This window comes from Acanthaster planci, linkage group LG13 (assembly GCF_054643075.1).
Source record: "Acanthaster planci isolate LZ-2023a linkage group LG13, COTS_SCS, whole genome shotgun sequence".
Lineage (NCBI taxonomy): Eukaryota > Metazoa > Echinodermata > Asteroidea > Valvatida > Acanthasteridae > Acanthaster > Acanthaster planci.
In genome coordinates this window covers 305,518-323,213 of record NC_141789.1, presented here as the reverse complement: position 1 = coordinate 323,213, position 17,696 = coordinate 305,518, and the positions used below count along the sequence as shown (strand labels likewise).

Below are 17,696 nucleotides of genomic sequence, written 5' to 3'. Positions count from 1 at the left end.
CATCATGCAATAGGAAATAATCAGCGCCACCAATATACGTACGTACGTATTTGTACATGTACGTACTGCATTCGTTCTATCATGGAGGTACCTCCATGGTTCTATGCATCCTCTCAGTCACATGACAATATTTTCACGATCTTTGCTCTTTGATTCGGCTTGTGCTAGAACGTATACAGTTATAAATTAACATTTATTTTAATCCTATCAACTATCAGAATGTTTCCAAGGTGCAGTTTGGTTCTAAATCGTATCGGTGGCCTGTCTGCGGCTTGGGATCCGAGTATAGGCCTAAGTGTCGTGTCTCTGCAATGTGTTCGCTGGCGGAAAAGACGAACTGATCCTAAAGCTAAATCTAAACTTGACTACAGGAGAATTCCAACACCAGTTGATCCATGGGAGCATAAATTCCTGACAACTAAGATAGCACATTACAGAACCATTTTAAGGGCAATGAGGTAAGGATGTACCCCCAGAACTAGTCTGTCAAGTCTGTGGGGTAGAATGGATGGGATGAGGTCAACTCGTACCCAAACCAACTCGGACCCATGCCAACTCGGGTCCCCCAACTCGGACCCACCTTGAGTCAACTCGGACCCACTGAGTTTTATGGTTGCACTACACCAAATACTTTTTGTGAAAGAAATACTTTGAATCGGAAACTATCAATCCCAAATTTGGGATTTATATAAATAATTCTATGATCCCTCATGATTATGGCCAGTCGTATTGTAAAAAATAAAAAAGGTGGGATCACAAAATATTAATAATGAGCTTGCGAGCAGACATATAACTCTTCAAAACCATCTCCAAGTTTAAGACAATAGGAAATATTCCACATTTTTATTTTAAAATGATTTGATTTGTGTTGTTCAAAATTACCAACCTATTTGCATTATTTGGACAGTCGGTTTAGGCCTGTATGGATGAATTCCTCCATCTGCCTAAATTTTGCCGGTATTTTGGGGGGGGAATGGGGCAAGGTGGAGGTGTAAGACTTGCCAGGCAAAAAAAAATTGAAAAGTGAGGTGGGGGATAACACCATTAGACACTATTAAAGGTCAATGTTCGTGACATTGATATTTATCTGCAGTATCTGTTGTACGTATGCAGCATATCTTATGTACATCAGAAGGGCCTATCTGTGGCTTTTTATTGCAACAAAAACTTTTGGGGCTGTTTGGTGAAAGTTCATTCAATTTCTGCTGGTGATCTGGAGTGCCAAAAACAAGTGAGGCAAGTGATTACATCTTTATCATCATTTTCGTGTTACTGTTACAGAAAGATGTTCAAGGAGGAACAAAAGCAGAAGAGAACTGAAACAGCAGAAGGGGGGTCAGCAGAGGAGAGAGCCCAGATGGAAAGGGAAGAACATCTTAGATTACTGGAATGGAACGAGCAAGAAAATGCACGCACAGGGACAATAAGGTATTGTAGACAAAAATTAAAAATTGACACTTGGAGAAAGGGGTGTGTCAATAGGAGTCCAGTGGGAGGAAGATACTGATTTGCAAATAACAGTGGATTGTGGATGTAATGTCCCAACTTCAGTATTGACCCTAGTTACACTTGAAATGATTTTCCCCATAGAGTACGGTGGTCCAACTGCAGCACTATAGCTAGGATCATCCATCTGTATGTTTGATTGAGCCAAGTGTAGTTTAGATCAATAGATGAGTTGTTTCAGCTTTAAGATCTAGGAAATTTGATCATCTTGATTTATTTGTACAGAGAGGAGAGAATTCGTTTGAGATTACTTGATCAAGAGGAGAGGAAATTGAAAAAGATGCTTAGAATGGAGGAAGAGAGACAACAAGCACTAGAAGAGCTTGCTAGTAGAGTACGCCTAGAGAAGGTAACTTATGAAGATGAGCTGATGAAGTTGTTACAATGATATAGTGCAAGGGATCCCCAAATAGTCTAAAGTGATCATCCAACAACTGGGCAGTTGATGTGAGGGTTTCTATATCTGCATGTCTGGTTTGGACACAGAAGGGTATTTGAGTCTTTGTAACGGTTGCAATGAGAAATGCTCAACTCTTGCCCAGTCTTATCATATTTGATGTATGTGACCTGTACACGTAGCTGTACAAAACACTACAATATATTTATCCTTTTCTCCTGTTTTGCAATTTTTAGGAGGCCAGCAAATCCTACATCACGATGGACAATGTGGAACAAGCAATTGAGAATGCCCTGGCTGATACCAAGGAGTATAATTTCTCCATTGATCAACAGGGGAAAATTTTGCTACCAGAAAACTCCGCATGGGAAGAGATAAAAACTAGACAAGTCGTGAAAAATGCTTATGAAGAGATGGCTAAGGAACAGCAGCAGTGAAGATGGAACTCATATTACCCAGCTATCTGGGTCAAGATTGCTTGTTTCTCCTTTTCAGATTCACGGAACATACAAAGTGAGAGCTAACATGAACAGGATTTGTTCCATATGCATTGTGTTTTAGAAACAGTTATGCTCCATTTCAAGCTAGGGGGGGGAATCAATAATTACAGCTTTTGCGTTGTATCCTTCCTGTTTCTGAGTTTTAATCACCATCCTCTTCACAAGTTCTGACACTGTATAATTGAAGGGCAGAATTAAATTGACCTAAATTCTCTAAAAATAAGATTAAGAACAGCCAGTCTTGTTTTTTCTGTGTTCGAAACATGCCTGGCTTTAGACCAAAATAAAATAAGACACACTTGGTAAGAACACTTGGTAAGGTAGTTGCAACGGTATTTCAGGAGTCTTTATTTGAAATGAGCTGTCATGGGAAAGCCTTTATTTAAAATGGCAGTATCACTCGATTTCTACAAGGCAATTCAACATTTAGATAAATGGACAAATCTTGCAATCACTAAGAAGTCAAGATCTAATTGGCATACTTTTCACTCCTTACACAAAGTTTTATAAGCTAGGTATTGATGGCAACCTTACACTGAAGTCTACATTGGAATTTCCTGAGTCAAAGCTGCTTGAAGCAATTATAAGTACAATGTACTAAGTTTTCAAAGAATGGAATAAAAGCGATGGCATTCTTGGAATAAAGGTTCAGTGCTTACTGCTAATCAGACTTCAAAGATTATAGTGAATACATGTATTTTTTTCAAAATTCTGTAGCTTATATAAAAATCTCTCCAAGGATCCATTGACATCATAGCTCGGTGAACTAATACTTAGTTAACAATAGCCCCCTCATGCTCCAGCAACCACTTCTTAAGACTGTCTCCCTTTCCTGACATGTAGTTTCCCAGTGCTCCATCACTTCTAGTCACGCGATGGCAAGGCATGAGGATTGGTATTTGGTTGGCCCGCATGGCACCACCTACTGCACGGCATGCCTTACTGTTCCCTGCCATAGCTGCCAGTTGACCATAGGAGACAGTCTCCCCACAAGGGACTTGGTTTGTCAGAGTCTCCCAAACTTTGTAGGTGAAAGAATCTGAAAAAATGCCATTTGTAAAAAGTGTTGGCCGACAGCACATTCTTTACCACTTATCACGCATTATCACTAGGAATTAACTGGAAAGTAACAGTGATAAACCATAGGATTCTACACTCCATTTGGACAGTTGCAATTTGTGATGTGACTTAGGACTGATATATTGCATCTGTCCAGTCCCGAATGACTTCCCAAGCAAAATGCCAAAAAGCCTTATACACATCACAAACTGATTTAATCAAAGGCTTGCTCCAGTATCTGAATATCAAATCCTTTTTTTTCTGAATTGGTCTCCAAATTTATGTTATAAACACTGATTTCTTGTGAATAATTCCTTACAACCAACCTGCTTTTGCATTTGGGCGGTGGAAGGGTGGAAGTGGTTTCTGATAGGCTGCTTTGGCATCCTTAAAATACAGGGTCAACCAATCAACACACTGCTTCAAAGGGCTTAGCCAATGGTCTGGTGCCTCTGTGACTGCTACAGCAACTCTATGGAAATAGAAACAACAGTTTAAAACACATTAAGGGTATTGGTTACTTGTTTTCCTTCTAGGACTCAACAAAGTCTGAGTTTAAGGATGAGGGTGCTGGATGGTCCCATTGCAGTTGCATTCCTATCAATAAAACCTTGCTCTTTGGATATCACCATGATCCCACCCACTGACTGCTTACTTTTCTCCAGGTATTTCTGAAGCTGCAGTTAAGCTGATGTCATGAACACCTGTCTTGCATGCTGTCACTCTTACTAGTCCAATTGGAGTTCGCAGGATAACCCTACTCTTCAGACACATTTCAGCCATTTTAACTTTGTACAGATTTGATAAAAGAAAAGAGAAACATTAGTATTTTTCAAAGGGGACAGGGTAAGAAAAATCAAAAAGAATAATGAAATAGACTGCATTGAATTTAACTACATGGAAGTCAATATTTTCGACACAATGTTAATTTCAAAGCGTGAACAGTATGCAAATTCAACCAAACACCTGCCACCTCATTAAGTTTGTCCATGTTTGGTCGCACCATTGACATAGTGACTACCCATATTGCTTCCTTCGTGCTGTAAACTAACCATTCAGAAACTTTCTTCACCAAGAATTTAGAAAGACAAACGTGCATGCACAACATACATGCTGTTTTACCTTTTTATTTGAGCAGTGTGAAATTGTGCGTGCGTAGTTCAAAGTAAACACTTGGCAGTTTCTGTACTGAAGTCGAAAGATGCAATGGCCCGATTTCAATAAAACTGATGATCTCGGTGTGGCTAAACTATGCGTGGTATCGACCATGGAGAAAGTCCAGCAGCACGCATGGAGTAAAGATTATAAAACTCGTTGGTACGTACATGTACCACGTGCCGTGGTGCCCTGCCTTTTTTCGCGTTTGCAAAGGTCACGGGGTCAAATCACTGATGACGTCGCAGCTGAGTCGGCCATTTTGGAGCAACGACCGTTGATTTCAACGAGACTTAAATCCATTTTCATCCGTCGTTTTCCTTCTGTAAATGACATTTTTTTCTTGTTGAAGACCATTAACGTAAAATAGTAACCATGGCCATGCAGTCGGCTATATGGAAGATTCGTGAAATCCAGGACAAAGTGTAAGTAGATTACAAAGTAGTTGCCGATGCGGACGCCCTTGCTATTCACGTAGGGCTACGTTAAAACTGGGCGTCAATCGACATGATCGATGCCGGTTCAGAAAAGTTGCTCAGGTTGTTTAGTTGATTTTCTTAGGGCCAGCCAGATTTGAACAGATAGTGAGAATATAGAGGAAGGCACTTCACCTCTATTCTCCGTACACTTAATGCAGAAATGCAGATATTAGCAATCTTTTGCTCCTTTTTTGCACGAAAAATAAGAACTAGGCCTAGGGCCTACCGGCATGGCCGGTACTAGGCCTGTGGCGTAACGCTCATCATGTTCTAAGTGTAGCGTTAGTATTCCTCTTGTTCGATTTTGGATGGGGTCATCATATTAACGCTCCATGCCTGTACATATAGTAAGGTTGAAACAGTTCTCAAAATTCCAAAGACTCACCAAAAATACCTCCATCACCACCTACTGGCTTCAATTCGGTAAATGCCAACGTCAAACAGTTGGGGCTTCAATGATATTTCTGACTTAAAAATCTGTCAAAATCCGACCGTTTTCACTCGACACACTCACAGCACTTACACTTTTTTGCCGCCTGTACCTTTCAAATGTGCATAGCGAGATTTAGAATACACAATAACTCTATGGGCGAAACATGGTCCTCCCAGAAACATGCATGAGTGGCCTATACATGGTCTGGGCACAAGACTTGTTGACTGTGTCGGTTGGGAGTGCTACCAACGACTGTTTCATCTATGGGCGAACATGGTCCTCTAACATGTCTCACTAAACCGCAGGAGAGGCCCAAATGTAGTTGGGGCACTAAACGTATTGACCAGGAAACAGTTGAAATACAACAGGTGCTGTGATTTATAACAATTACCTGTAGAATTTGTTAACAACAATTACCCCTCAAACTATGGGGTTTATTACTGTGACAAATCTCATACTTCTTGGGGTATTACAATGACATTGCGATATTAAAACAAATTACATATGTATGCATGATGTCAGGTTTAATGAATATAAAATCTCATGAGCTCACACTGTACATGTATCACATAGTTATGTATTTATTAATGAAATTTTGGGAAATTTAAGTCAAAGTTCGAAGGTCATGATAATGCGAGTCGGTAAGTTGTGAAGGGATGAGTTGTTGGAACATTGCTGTCATAGGATGATTAAGGTAAGTGTTGAAGTTTGTATTGTCAACATACATCATCTTCATCTGTGTGTGTCTCTCCGTTTTGTTTGGTAGCACGAATATGGTGATGAATTACACAGAAGCAGAGGCTAAAGTACGAGAAGCCACAAATGATGAGACATGGGGCCCTCATGGTTCCCTCATGGCTGAAATTGCCAAGGAAACCTATACTTATGAACACTTCCCAGAGGTAATGAGTATGATATGGAAACGTATGCTGCATGACAATAAAAAGAACTGGAGACGAGTCTACAAGGTTTGTGACAAATCACTTTCATTTTAATCCACTTTCACTTTTCCACTTCAACAATTCGTTTTTAATGTCATTGATTTATTACAATTTATTCAGATTACTTTCGTAATGTTTCACTTTGCAGTTTCAGCAGTGTTGCTTTGTGGTAAAAAATTACTTCGTTGTTTAAATAGCTTATATTTGTTGTTTTTTATCTTTACTAGTCTCTGTTGCTTCTTTCGTACCTTATATTGAATGGGTCGGAGCGTGTTGTGACAAGTGCACGGGAACATCTTTATGATCTGAGGTCATTGGAAAACTACACCTTCATGGATGAATTTAACCGAGACCAGGGGATGAATGGTGTGTTTCTCTTCTGTGCAGCATATTCATAGCATAGAATGATCTTTAATTGATAACATAACACATAAAATTCTGGAAATTGGCGACATGACCCATTGCATTAATTAAGGACTGAGCTGACAGATCACATGAAATCTCCCATTATTAACTCAACTTGAATGTAGTTTTCATTTGTATCATTCTAACCGTAGAAGCTTGGAATAAGATAATAATAAAACATGTCATGGAATTGCTTCTATTCTACAGTGAGGCAGAAGGTGAAAGACATTGTTGATTTCATCCAGGATGATGATCGGCTACGTCAGGAACGCAAGAAAGCAAGGAAAGCTAAAGATAAATATGTTGGCATGTCTTCAGAGAACCAGCCATTCAAGTACAGTAAGTACCATCATTAGCTCTTCATTGGCTTGGATGAATAATTATGACAGTCAACAGCACAACGCTGCAATAATGAATATGACAGGGCCCTTTAAAAATGTTTTTACTTTAAAAAGTTGATATTGAATACAAGAAATTTTAAATTTTAAAGGGTGTGTTTTGGCAAACACAGACGTATACCACAAATCCTAGGTTGCTTTAAGACTCTTAACCCCTTTGCGCCGGGACGCGGCTAGACACGCTGTAAAAATTGAGATCCTCAGTCCGCTTTTTAGCTATTATTCTCGGCCCACGCTCGTGTGAACACGGTGAAAGAAGGCAGACCCTGGCTCTTGTATATATGGTAAATGGCCTTTGTGTGTAGCCCAGAAATGAAAAGACCGACTTTGCATCATAATCACCAGCTTCACAATAGTCCCCACTTTGAAAAGAGGCAACAGGAATGTGGAAGCTTGAGTAGAGCTGCATGCCACCGAACAATCAGCCTTTTCACCGTGTAATTCAAAGCATGCAGAGCACACATGGCCACAAACCGAGACTTTGCGGTTTGGCAGGTGCCCTTTGTGGCCGAGCGAAGCTGGAATTCTTGGAGTCGGCTTTCGGGAAGAAATTCCCGGCGCGAAGGGGTTAAAACGCCTGTTGATTATTTCATGGATATTTTAGGTTCTTCCAATCTTACCCATACTAAACATTTGTGTCTGTGTGCCCCTTAATTTCTTTTTTACATCTTGAAGGTGATCGATATGAGTCAGAGCCAAGGATGACCAAAAGCAAGGTGAAAGAATTTGATGATGAAATAGATAACTTCAGGAGTAAACAATCTCGGTTCAACCTTGGCAGACTTGGCACTGGCAGTAAAGCGGAAGAATCAGATGAGTCACCACCAGAATATGGGTAAGAGATGTTAGCATTCATTCATGAAGTTGTAGTCTTAGGTGCAAGGGATATCTTTCAAATCCAAATGACATTTATACATAAGTCAGTTCCTACAGTACCTTCATAAGTCCCTGCTAGGGCTGAGTCAATTCAAATAAATCACTATTCGAATATTTGACTTCAATTTGTTCGAATATCCAAATATTTGGTCATACTGACCGGCAGATTGTTGATGAACGAACCATATACAAAATCAGTTGCAATAACACACATAATTGTACATTGTAATCGATATCAATATATATTTTTACATCTAGGAGTATCTCCAGCCATGATTTAGCAAGATTTAAGAGATGAACAAGACTTTTTGCCCTGTTAAAAATTTCTATTCCTTTTAAAGTCTTTAATGAATAATGTACTTTTTACATTGTTGTATGATTTCTGACGCTTTTCATTTGAATCTGCTTGAAACAAGCTTCCATAGTGCAATTGTCTCATTAAAACAGAAGATTTTCCCTTCCTTTTCATGAATATTTGCATTTGAATATTCAAATTTGAAAAATAATATCCTAATATTTAACAATTGATCGAATATTATTATTCAGATATTTGGTGCCGCGCTAGTCCCTGCAGTAAATTATTTAAGCTTTGCTTTCAAAATACTGACAAAAGTCAATTTTGGTTGTATTCACATTTTTGATCATTGTTGATCAAGCCTTTTGTTGAAATCACTAATTTTTTTTGATAAATGGATACTTTATTTTTAACTGTTTTTGATTGATTGAGTCTACCCGATGCCCTAAGAATTTCTCGGCTGGGCCATCAAAGCTAAAAAAACCCTTTTTATATTTGCTGTACTGTTCAAGAACACTGACAGTATAGCTGTGAATTAGTTCCCCTCCAATTGTTTTGAACTGATGCATGTCTTTGACCTGGTCACAGAGATGAAGATGACTATGGGGATGAGGATGACAAGCAGAAGCAGTTTGAGTTCAAAGATGAGGAGAATGAGGAAACTGTAACACACACAACGACAACAGAGACACGGACGAGAAGATCACGAAGGTCTGGCAAGAAACTTGACCTAGGAGCAGCTGGGGCTTATGCAGAAGAGGCTAAGACAGAGAGTAACAGCTCAAATACAGTAAGGATCTTTTAAGAATCTTCATGCTTTTAAAATTTTAAGAAAAAGAAAAAGAAACTGCTTCATTTTGTAAAGAAAGATGAAAGTTTAGTCAGTAGTGCTAGAGTTGATATAACACCACATGATCGCTGACTGCAGAGCTCAGAATTTTGTTTTGTATCACAGTCTTGAGCAACATCTTATTAAGAATGTTTACAGACTGAAATTCCATGCTTAGTTGAACAGTCTTCTAAAGACAATTGTAAATGTTTACTTTTGTTGCTTACTTTTAAGGCAGGCAGAAACAACGGCTGTACTTGTGGAATTCATTCACTTATAGCTTACCGTCTCCGATACCGGTGTCGTTTGTGTATTCGTCCTCAGCGACTCAAAAGAATAAACTGTCATTCAGTTTGTAGAATAACAGCAAAATGAACGTGAAAAACTTGTCTTATTCTTGTCATTGGTTTAGACGCCAACAACAAAAACTGGTGTTGACAGCCTCTTGGATACATCCATCCCAGCAACCTCAGGAAATCAAGATCTCTTTGCTGATTTCTCATCGGCAGCGGCTAACAATAGTTTTCATGACTTTGACCCAAGGGGTACATCCCCTGCGGCTAACAACTCCACCGACTTTGCTACATTCCAAAGTGCACCGCTTTCCCCAAAGTAAGTGATTGTTATTGCTTTTAACACATTGAATCTTTCAACTGTATACTCTGAGTTGACGGTACTTTACTTCAGACTGTGTAGCCAACCCTTTATCACTTATTTCCAGAGTTGTAATATCCAGAACGCCTACAGGTTTGGATTGGATTTGGGAGGATTCAGGGAGCTTCATCTCAAAATACTTGTTGACCAAAGTGAAGAGTAATGTGCAGTTTCACGAGACTTTCCTCTGTGCCAGTCTGCTGTTGTCTTAGGCTAATGTAGGAGTGACAAGACAGGCAGTGCCGCAGGCAAAATAAAGGGGGGGTTATTTTGTTTTTCAAATGGAATTAATATTTGCCACAGAGGAAGTCTGGTTTCTAGTCTGAATATCTATTAGCATAACCAGCTTTTAATTATCATATATAAATCAATATGAGTCGTTTTAATGCAATATTATCTTACCCTCAATTTCCAGTGCACAAGAATCCTCCTTTGGTGACTTCCAAGGGACTGCCTTCTCTGCAACTGTAACCCAACAAAACAGCACTGTTACATCAGTACAAGCAACCACCTTCAATCCTCAGCCTTCAATTGTCCCTATGCAACCCCAAAGTACACCTGTACTCCAACCCCAAAGCACCCCTCTTCAACCCCAAAGCACCCCTCTTCAACCCCAAAGCACCCCTCTTCAACCACAGAATGCTCCCCTACAGCCTCAGCAGTCAGGCCTCATGCAACCCCAGCAGAACCTCATGCAACAGTCCAACGTGCCTCTACAAACAATGCAGATGGGTATGACCATGCAGCAACAGCAGCCCCTTGCTGGGGGGATGATGCAACAACCCCAGGGGATGGGGATGATCCCCCAGGGTGGGGCAATGCAGTACAACCAGCAGTCACTACTTAGCATGCAGTCACCACAGCAGGTAAGTGCAGTTCAGAGAAAGCTTGTCATTTTCTCATTTCCAGTTAAAGTTAAACTCACAGAGGTATTTGTCACTCCTCACAACCTACAACTCGGAAATTACTACAGTTATGTTTTTACTGATAACTGATGGTGCAAATACATTAACAACGTAACTACAATTGGCTCAATACTTAGAGTGATAACATACCTGGCATTTATTACCTGTGGTTCTGAAATGTATAGCTCATCAACTTTAGCCGTATTGTATCTTAGTTTGCTTACCTTCTCCTATCCCTTGTTTTTGTTGCTAATCCATATCTTTTTTTCCTACCCTTTTGCCTTCTTGTGTAACTTTCTGTCGGTTATTAGTTCCAACTTCCCCTGCAGTCTGTATCAGGCAATTTGGTATGTATTAAAAATGGAACAGGAAAATAAGTTTCCTTTTATTTCAGGAAAAGATTTCTAAACTTGGTTCAGGTTATTTAACACATACACAGTGTATACGGTAATTTGTTAGATTTAAGGTTAAGATCTCAACTGTTGTGTTTTGTTATATTTGTCTAATTGACTTGGAACATTGGATCTGTCTTTTGATGAGATTTCATTCTAAGTTCTGTGGTTTGGGTTCAGCACATTAATAATCCTGCGTAGTTGACCCCCTCAAAACACTTATTTTTGGCCTGCTTCATTTTCAGGTCCCAATTTATGCTATACATTAGTACCATTTCGTAATCCATCATTATAAATACAGTCTGTTTTGTATGTTGCAGCTTCACAGACATACTCATCAGACTTGTCAGCTTTTTAATCAACCATTTGTTTCAGACTGAATGTACATGTACCATGTATTCAGGGTATGACGTCAGTTTTCCATCAATCAATATTCATGACTAGACAGGCTGCTTTATTTAAACCACGCCTCCCTATATCACATTGATTTCTATAGCACATGGCACCTGAGTCTCCCACTACTGTGGCAGTTTATGATGAGTCTTTGTATTCCTACATGGTGGTAGGTCACATGGTATATTTGGATTGAATTTGTTTTGCAAACTGATGGGCGTTATGTTTGCATGTCTTATCAAAGAGACCTACATGTATAGCCAAAAAATATTTATTGTGTCAGATATGCATTTTTCAAGGCTTTCAAAGTGATGCACTGGGTATGTAAACTTTCATACCCGATAACACATAAGCACTTATAGTTTGGTAACTAGCGACATGTACCTGATGGTGTGGATAGAATTTTTAATCTTTCTGCAGAGTGTCTTAAGTCAAAATTATTGTTAGCCAGTAATATTAAAAGTGAGTACCGTCTTGGAGCTAGGGGTAAGGGTTATCAAAATCAGTTCAGCAAGCTTGTACCAAGGCAACTGGAGTCTGTGTTTCACATTATGAAGTCAGTTTTGATGGTTTGGGTTTTCACTTGAAGTTTTTCCATATCAGTATGCTTGTTTGTGTTGTTTTCGTTTATTTTAATGTTTTAAGTTTTTAAAGGGGGATACATGTACCATTTTAGACATTTTCACTTTCTGCATGATGGTTGATGGTTTCAAAATCTAATTATTGTTAGATCTTAGATATGGGAATTGACAGTTGAATCAGAGTCATTGTGATCTGTTGCTTGGTATCCTGGTGATGCATAAAATCTGCTCACATCATCTTCTATTTCCACAAGATAACACGTGCAATGATTGCAGTCATTCCTGAGCAATGCCCATTGCATGACATTTGAAGTAGTTGTCTGTTTTATGTGCTTAATTGATCTGTAAATCATATCATTAAGAGTGGCTGTTGATTCACTTCAGCTAGTCACATAGTATATGTACTTATTTCATCACAATCCAACTGTGACAAGTGCATTTTTTATGATGGTAGGTGTTGTGGGCGTCAAGTATTGGAATTCTATTTTGTTATGCAGTCAATCAAACCATTTATTGCTTAAGTTGTTTAAAATATTCCATGCATGTATATGTTAAGATATGCTGGTAAGCAGAACCGATAACACCATGGTGAGGTTGGAGGGAGGTTTTGAGTTTACATCAATTAGCTTAAAGTCTTGTAATATCTTGTCTTTTTAATTTTGTTTGCCCAGCCTCACATGGCAGCAATGATGGTATGTCAGTTTAATGTCATTGTGCTCATTTACTAATCATGAAGTAATATTTTGAAGATAAAATTCATGTGCAAGTCTGCATAGAACTTTCTAAATGCAGGAAGATTAAGTTAGGAGCTGTATTGCCTTTCTTAATTCAACGGGCCAAATTTGAAGATGATTGGAAATTATTTGTGATGGTGGATTCCTGCTTTGCTTTTCCTTCATGGATCTGATTTTCATGCTGCTTGTTTCTTGTCTCTCTGATGTTCTCATCTTTTCTTCATCCTGAGTAATACGTATATTGTTTTCTAGATCCTTTCTTTGTTCATATTTGTTCATCAGAATAAGTTTTTTCATATTCAAGATTGTACTAAGGCAACTGGAGTCTGTGTTTCACATTATGAAGTCAGTCTTGATGGTTTGATTTCTCAGCTGTATTTCACTACAGTACTTCAACCTGCCAGGCTAAATGCTGAAATTGTTCCAGTCTGTTAAAAACACTTCAACAATTACTTGTCAAATGGGCAATCTCATATGTACCTACCGGCTTATTTCGTTCATCACCCAGTGCTCGGAGAGGGCACTTGGGAAGGGCTGATGTCTTTGCACTGTGATTGGCTACATTGTGTATGACCTCCGACCACGAGGTTGTCGTTTCCTGTTAGTGAAGCGTTATTTGAAGTTTTTTGGTAAGCCAATGGCAATACTTTGACATAGGCAAAGCGTCGGCTTATAATGATAAAAACATGGCCTTGGTACAATCACGGTAATTTATGTTCTCAGGGTGCTGGGCAAGCGAACCAGCTCATGTGCTACCTCAGATTACCAATGATGTCAGTTTGAAGTGAAGATCCATTGAATGTTTTATTGTACTTGTCACCAGGGGATGGGAAAGTCTATGGGACAACCCATGGGCCAGCAGTTAATGGGACAACAACCCATGACAAGTCCATCCAGTATTCCAAGTCAACTTCCAAAAGGCCAGCAATCTAACGGCTCAATAACAAGTGCACCATTGTCAACAGCAAGCTCAACAACCACCCCACAGGTCAGAACTGAACTTACTTTTAAAATTGAATTTGGAAGGGTTTAAAACAATTTTTTGGTGGTTCTTTTAATGTCGAATTGTGGTCTTTCAACATTTTTTGTTGTATCATTGCCATTAGAGCATTAAATAGGGCCCATCAAATCATGGGTAAGATTAGTTCTCATGACATAGACATAAATAAGTGGCACTGTACATAATTACAAAATGATGTTTTCTGTTTTGTGCAGAAGAAAAATATATGGTCAGATGTAAATGTGGACATCAAATTGGACAGTTTGAGCCCAGGTGATAAATACAAGAAGCAAGCCCAACCCTCAATGAATCAAATGCAAGGGAACAAGGTGCCAGGAGGTGAGTGGAAGAGTGTCATGTAATTAATTCAGTCTGAGTCTTGCTTGTGTTGTACCCTTTAGTGGTGTTTCAGATTTGTGTTGAGCCTTGAATGCCTCATGCCTCGTTTTTTTGGCATGTTTTTCCGTCCATTTCACTTTTTAATCACTGGTAAGGTGGCATTGATGAATCAAAACTGTAATTGTAACATGTTGGTTATTTTTATTAATGAATTTGTTTTGATGTGTTGTAATTTTTTTTTGTGATGTGTTGTAATTTCCACTGTAATTTGGCATGTAGCCATGAGAGTGAAACATTCAAAAAATAAAGAAACAACCAAGTTGACAACTGTTCCTCGTTTTTGTTTTGTGTAGGTATAGGACAACCACAAATGGGTAATGTGACAATGGGCATGAGTCAGATGAACCTTGGACAACAGAGACCACATGGAGGGATGATGGGTACTCCCATGATGCAACAGCAGCCCCAGGGCATGATGGGAATGCCCATGTCAGTTCCACAGCAGGGCATGATGAATATGGGTATGCAACCTCAAGGCATGATGGGAATGCATGGCGGTGGTGGTATGGGAATGAGTGGGATACAACCTGGGATGGGTATGGCTGGAATGCAAGGCATGGCCATGTCTGGACAAACACAGCAATATGGAGCCTACAGCACCAATTAACACTTGTATCATTCACCCATTACACTCATGAATGTCATGTCAAGAGTTTCATATCTGCTGTTACCTAGCTGTTTACCAAATTGATTAGATGCCTGAAGGGAAATTGGATCATTGTTATGAATTTCTAGGAATGTTGTTATGTTGGTTTGAATCAAGCAACAAATCCATGATAAACACAACCTTGATATCTGGTTTCACTCAGCTTCCAAACTCCAAACTGCCCTAGCATTACTAAGTTCACATGGAAATGTGTGTTACTGACCGTGTGAATCTGCACATGATATGTAGATTTGTGTTAGGACAAATTTATAATTTGCTAGTTGTCACAAGGATACCTATGGTTGTATTTTACCCTTCTTTTGCCATTGAGGGCCCAGGTTTCTGAAATAAAACGTTACAGTCAGTTTGTGGTGAAAAACCTGGTACAAGTGGCAACTAAAACAGCAAGTGATTGCAGCCTAAATGATATATGGCATGAAGATTAAATAGCTAAGATTGTACTCAACATTAGTACTTACAAACGTGGAAACGTGGATACAAGATGGATGCAGTGACAACTGCAGAAATCTCAACCAGTCTTGTTAATCAACTAATCTAAATGACAACTTTAATCAGTAACCTTGGGAAATGCGCACTATAAATGCTGTAAAGTTCTTTGTATGTTGAAGTCCCGAACTAAACTCTTTGTAAAGTTTATACAGTTATGTAGGAAAAAGTTATTTTTGTGCTTGGTTTATGACCATGAATGTTTGTTGGTGTTACATCATTGTTCTTAAAGGGGTTTTCATGTTTGGTCACAGCAGAAGCTACCTGTTGGTTTTAAACATTCCACGCTAATGGATCTTTTTTCAGGGGGTACTATTCAGCCTGCCCTCAGGTTTGCAGTCTGCTGTATTTTCACAAGTGGTGGGCAGTTCTAGAAGCTTTTTTCAAAGTGTGCAGCTATGATTTACTTAGTGGCATTGATAGATAATTTATCATTTTAAAAGATTTTGTTAGAACGTGATATTGAAAACTCAAAATTCACCAGAGAAAATAGGGAGAGATTGATTTCATTTCTTCGAAGTATTAGCCCACTCTGTACAGCATGATGAAATGATATAAATATATTTAAAGAGATTACTTTTGTACAGTTCTTATTGACAAATAATGAAAATAAAATAGTAATGAACTGTTATGTAAATAGGTTTTTATAGGGTCATATTCGGAAAACTTAAACATTTTGTAAAAAAAAAAAATAAAACAACTGGATCAAACCATTTGCATACATTTAACCCAGCATTAAAACCTTTCGAATGCATGGCTTTTTTCATTTTATGTTTTTAGGATTTCTAAGTCAGAAATCTTGCGTTGGGTGGTTTTTTTTTCACTAGACCTAAGTGTTAAAGAGCTTGTTTTTTCAACATCACGCATAACTGTAAATGTATATTTTATTCATCCACATAACCATCAATAAAAAGCCACATGAAACCCATTATATTAAACTTACTGACACTTATGAAGTAAATACATCCATCCTTTTAAATTGGCTTTTAAAAACACATTGCTTTTGCCTAATTAACCTTACTTAGAAAAAGTCCACAGCTTTATCTAGATTGTTGTCAAATTGTATTTTATTTAGGAATATCAAGGTTGGTCATTCTCACTGATTCATCAGCATTTGGAACATAAAAACATGAGTTATTGATTATGCGATATTTTTTCATAACCATTTCTACAGCCAAACTTGGCATTGTATTTGTTACATATATGTAAGTCAGTTAATTTGGCTTATTTACTGTAAGTACTACTAAACTGCAGTTTCTTGTTTTAGAGTGGGGGGGACGTAATCAAAACAAATATTTTTTTTCTTTTACCATTTTTAATCAAAAGCTTTTGTATTTGTCCAGTTATTAGCTCTGTGATTAAATTGTGTTCACTTTTCTTTAAAAACTGAAAGCAAATTTTGAAACTTATTAGCTTTGCACTGGTAACATTGACTGTAAGCGACCAACCATGCCGCTGTGACTATGTATCATGACAAGTCAAAGAAACAATATTAAATTGTTAAGAAGTGACAAATCTTATGTTGCAATTTGCCGTTATTTAATTTCAGTGTGCCTAGTCAGGTATTTCAAAAGAATACCAGAAGGTTAACAAACTGGGCCGACTCAGGACTGGAAAGTTTGACGGACCCACGTATACTAAGTCAGTTCGTTATTTCATTGCCGCTGTCTTTTGGATGTATCAGTTTGAAACGTCGGGTACCCGGCCCTCGGAACAAGAAGAGATATTTCATATTTTTGCTACAGCAAATCTGTGACTTAACTTGCCACTTTCACCGTAAACCTTAAAATCTCATCTAGTTTGGGAAATTATTTCAAACTCTTTAAAAGTAGAATTGATTGAGAAGTTTCATCCCAGGAGTTGTTCTACTTCTAGAGTGCGGAAGGGAAAAGATTAGGTTAGCTATCACATGCACACAAGTTGGACTCGGAATTCAATTAATGAGAAATGTACATGTACAGTCATCTAGATCTGGCACCAGTACTTTTCCTCGAATTAAATTTCGCTGGTGCGCGATGTTTGGCTGATGAAACATATTGGGTAGGTTACCAGTTTAAAGTTCGGGGAAGGTTCGCATACCCAGACTTGAGTTCTGAATTTAACGTACTTGCGGTTGATGGCACCAGACTTGGGACGTATTGGAATGTGCGTGGTTCCCGCCACTCGTCTGTTTATTATACATCAGTGCATTTTCTCGGAACCGTTTACCAGT

At 38.6% G+C, this 17,696-nt stretch overlaps 3 protein-coding genes across 6 annotated transcripts; 2 read left to right on the top strand and 1 right to left on the bottom strand.

Moving 5' to 3' along the window:
* The first annotated feature begins 81 nt into the window (after positions 1 to 81).
* On the top strand, positions 82 to 3,080 carry mrps26 (mitochondrial ribosomal protein S26). Its single transcript, XM_022236079.2, has 4 exons — positions 82 to 458; positions 1,282 to 1,428; positions 1,732 to 1,855; positions 2,140 to 3,080. The coding sequence occupies exons 1-4, from the start codon at positions 220 to 222 to the stop codon at positions 2,338 to 2,340; spliced, it is 711 nt and encodes a 236-aa protein (XP_022091771.2). The 5' UTR covers positions 82 to 219; the 3' UTR covers positions 2,341 to 3,080.
* On the bottom strand, positions 2,720 to 4,795 carry mgmt (O-6-methylguanine-DNA methyltransferase). Its single transcript, XM_022236084.2, has 4 exons — positions 4,585 to 4,795; positions 4,118 to 4,250; positions 3,789 to 3,934; positions 2,720 to 3,442 (listed from the first exon to the last, which is right to left on the bottom strand). The coding sequence occupies exons 2-4, from the start codon at positions 4,243 to 4,245 to the stop codon at positions 3,177 to 3,179; spliced, it is 540 nt and encodes a 179-aa protein (XP_022091776.1). The 5' UTR covers positions 4,246 to 4,250; positions 4,585 to 4,795; the 3' UTR covers positions 2,720 to 3,176.
* A 54-nt stretch (positions 4,796 to 4,849) lies between these two features.
* Positions 4,850 to 16,999, top strand: clint1 (clathrin interactor 1). 4 transcript variants are annotated; one of them, XM_022236064.2, is made up of 14 exons: positions 4,850 to 5,042; positions 6,296 to 6,497; positions 6,698 to 6,836; positions 7,083 to 7,214; positions 7,949 to 8,108; positions 9,033 to 9,234; positions 9,686 to 9,885; positions 10,343 to 10,793; positions 11,144 to 11,179; positions 11,721 to 11,786; positions 12,870 to 12,890; positions 13,756 to 13,920; positions 14,148 to 14,271; positions 14,625 to 16,999. In XM_022236064.2, exons 1-14 carry the CDS (start codon positions 4,993 to 4,995, stop codon positions 14,936 to 14,938), a joined length of 2,262 nt encoding a protein of 753 aa, XP_022091756.2. In that variant the 5' UTR covers positions 4,850 to 4,992; the 3' UTR covers positions 14,939 to 16,999. The 4 variants fall into 4 exon arrangements, with proteins under 4 accessions (XP_022091756.2, XP_022091758.2, XP_022091761.2 ...); XM_022236066.2 differs by lacking the exon at positions 12,870 to 12,890; XM_022236069.2 differs by lacking the exons at positions 11,721 to 11,786; positions 12,870 to 12,890 and having other exon boundaries at positions 4,851 to 5,042.
* Positions 17,000 to 17,696: the final 697 nt, after the last annotated feature.

Excerpts from the sequence above, each read along its gene's own strand:
- mrps26 (XM_022236079.2), top strand. The coding sequence starts at position 220 with ATGTTTCCAAGGTGCAGTTTGGTTCTAAATCGTATCGGTGGCCTGTCT. Across the intron at positions 459-1,281 it reads ACCATTTTAAGGGCAATGAG|AAAGATGTTCAAGGAGGAAC; the intron begins GTAAGGATGTAC and ends TTACTGTTACAG. Across the intron at positions 1,856-2,139 it reads GTAGAGTACGCCTAGAGAAG|GAGGCCAGCAAATCCTACAT; the intron begins GTAACTTATGAA and ends TGCAATTTTTAG.
- mgmt (XM_022236084.2), bottom strand. The coding sequence starts at position 4,245 with ATGGCTGAAATGTGTCTGAAGAGTAGGGTTATCCTGCGAACTCCAATT. Across the intron at positions 3,935-4,117 it reads TCAGAAATACCTGGAGAAAA|AGTTGCTGTAGCAGTCACAG; the intron begins GTAAGCAGTCAG and ends CTATTTCCATAG. Across the intron at positions 3,443-3,788 it reads CCGCCCAAATGCAAAAGCAG|ATTCTTTCACCTACAAAGTT; the intron begins GTTGGTTGTAAG and ends GCATTTTTTCAG.
- clint1 (XM_022236064.2), top strand. The coding sequence starts at position 4,993 with ATGGCCATGCAGTCGGCTATATGGAAGATTCGTGAAATCCAGGACAAA. Across the intron at positions 5,043-6,295 it reads CGTGAAATCCAGGACAAAGT|CACGAATATGGTGATGAATT; the intron begins GTAAGTAGATTA and ends TTTGTTTGGTAG. Across the intron at positions 6,837-7,082 it reads CCGAGACCAGGGGATGAATG|TGAGGCAGAAGGTGAAAGAC; the intron begins GTGTGTTTCTCT and ends TCTATTCTACAG.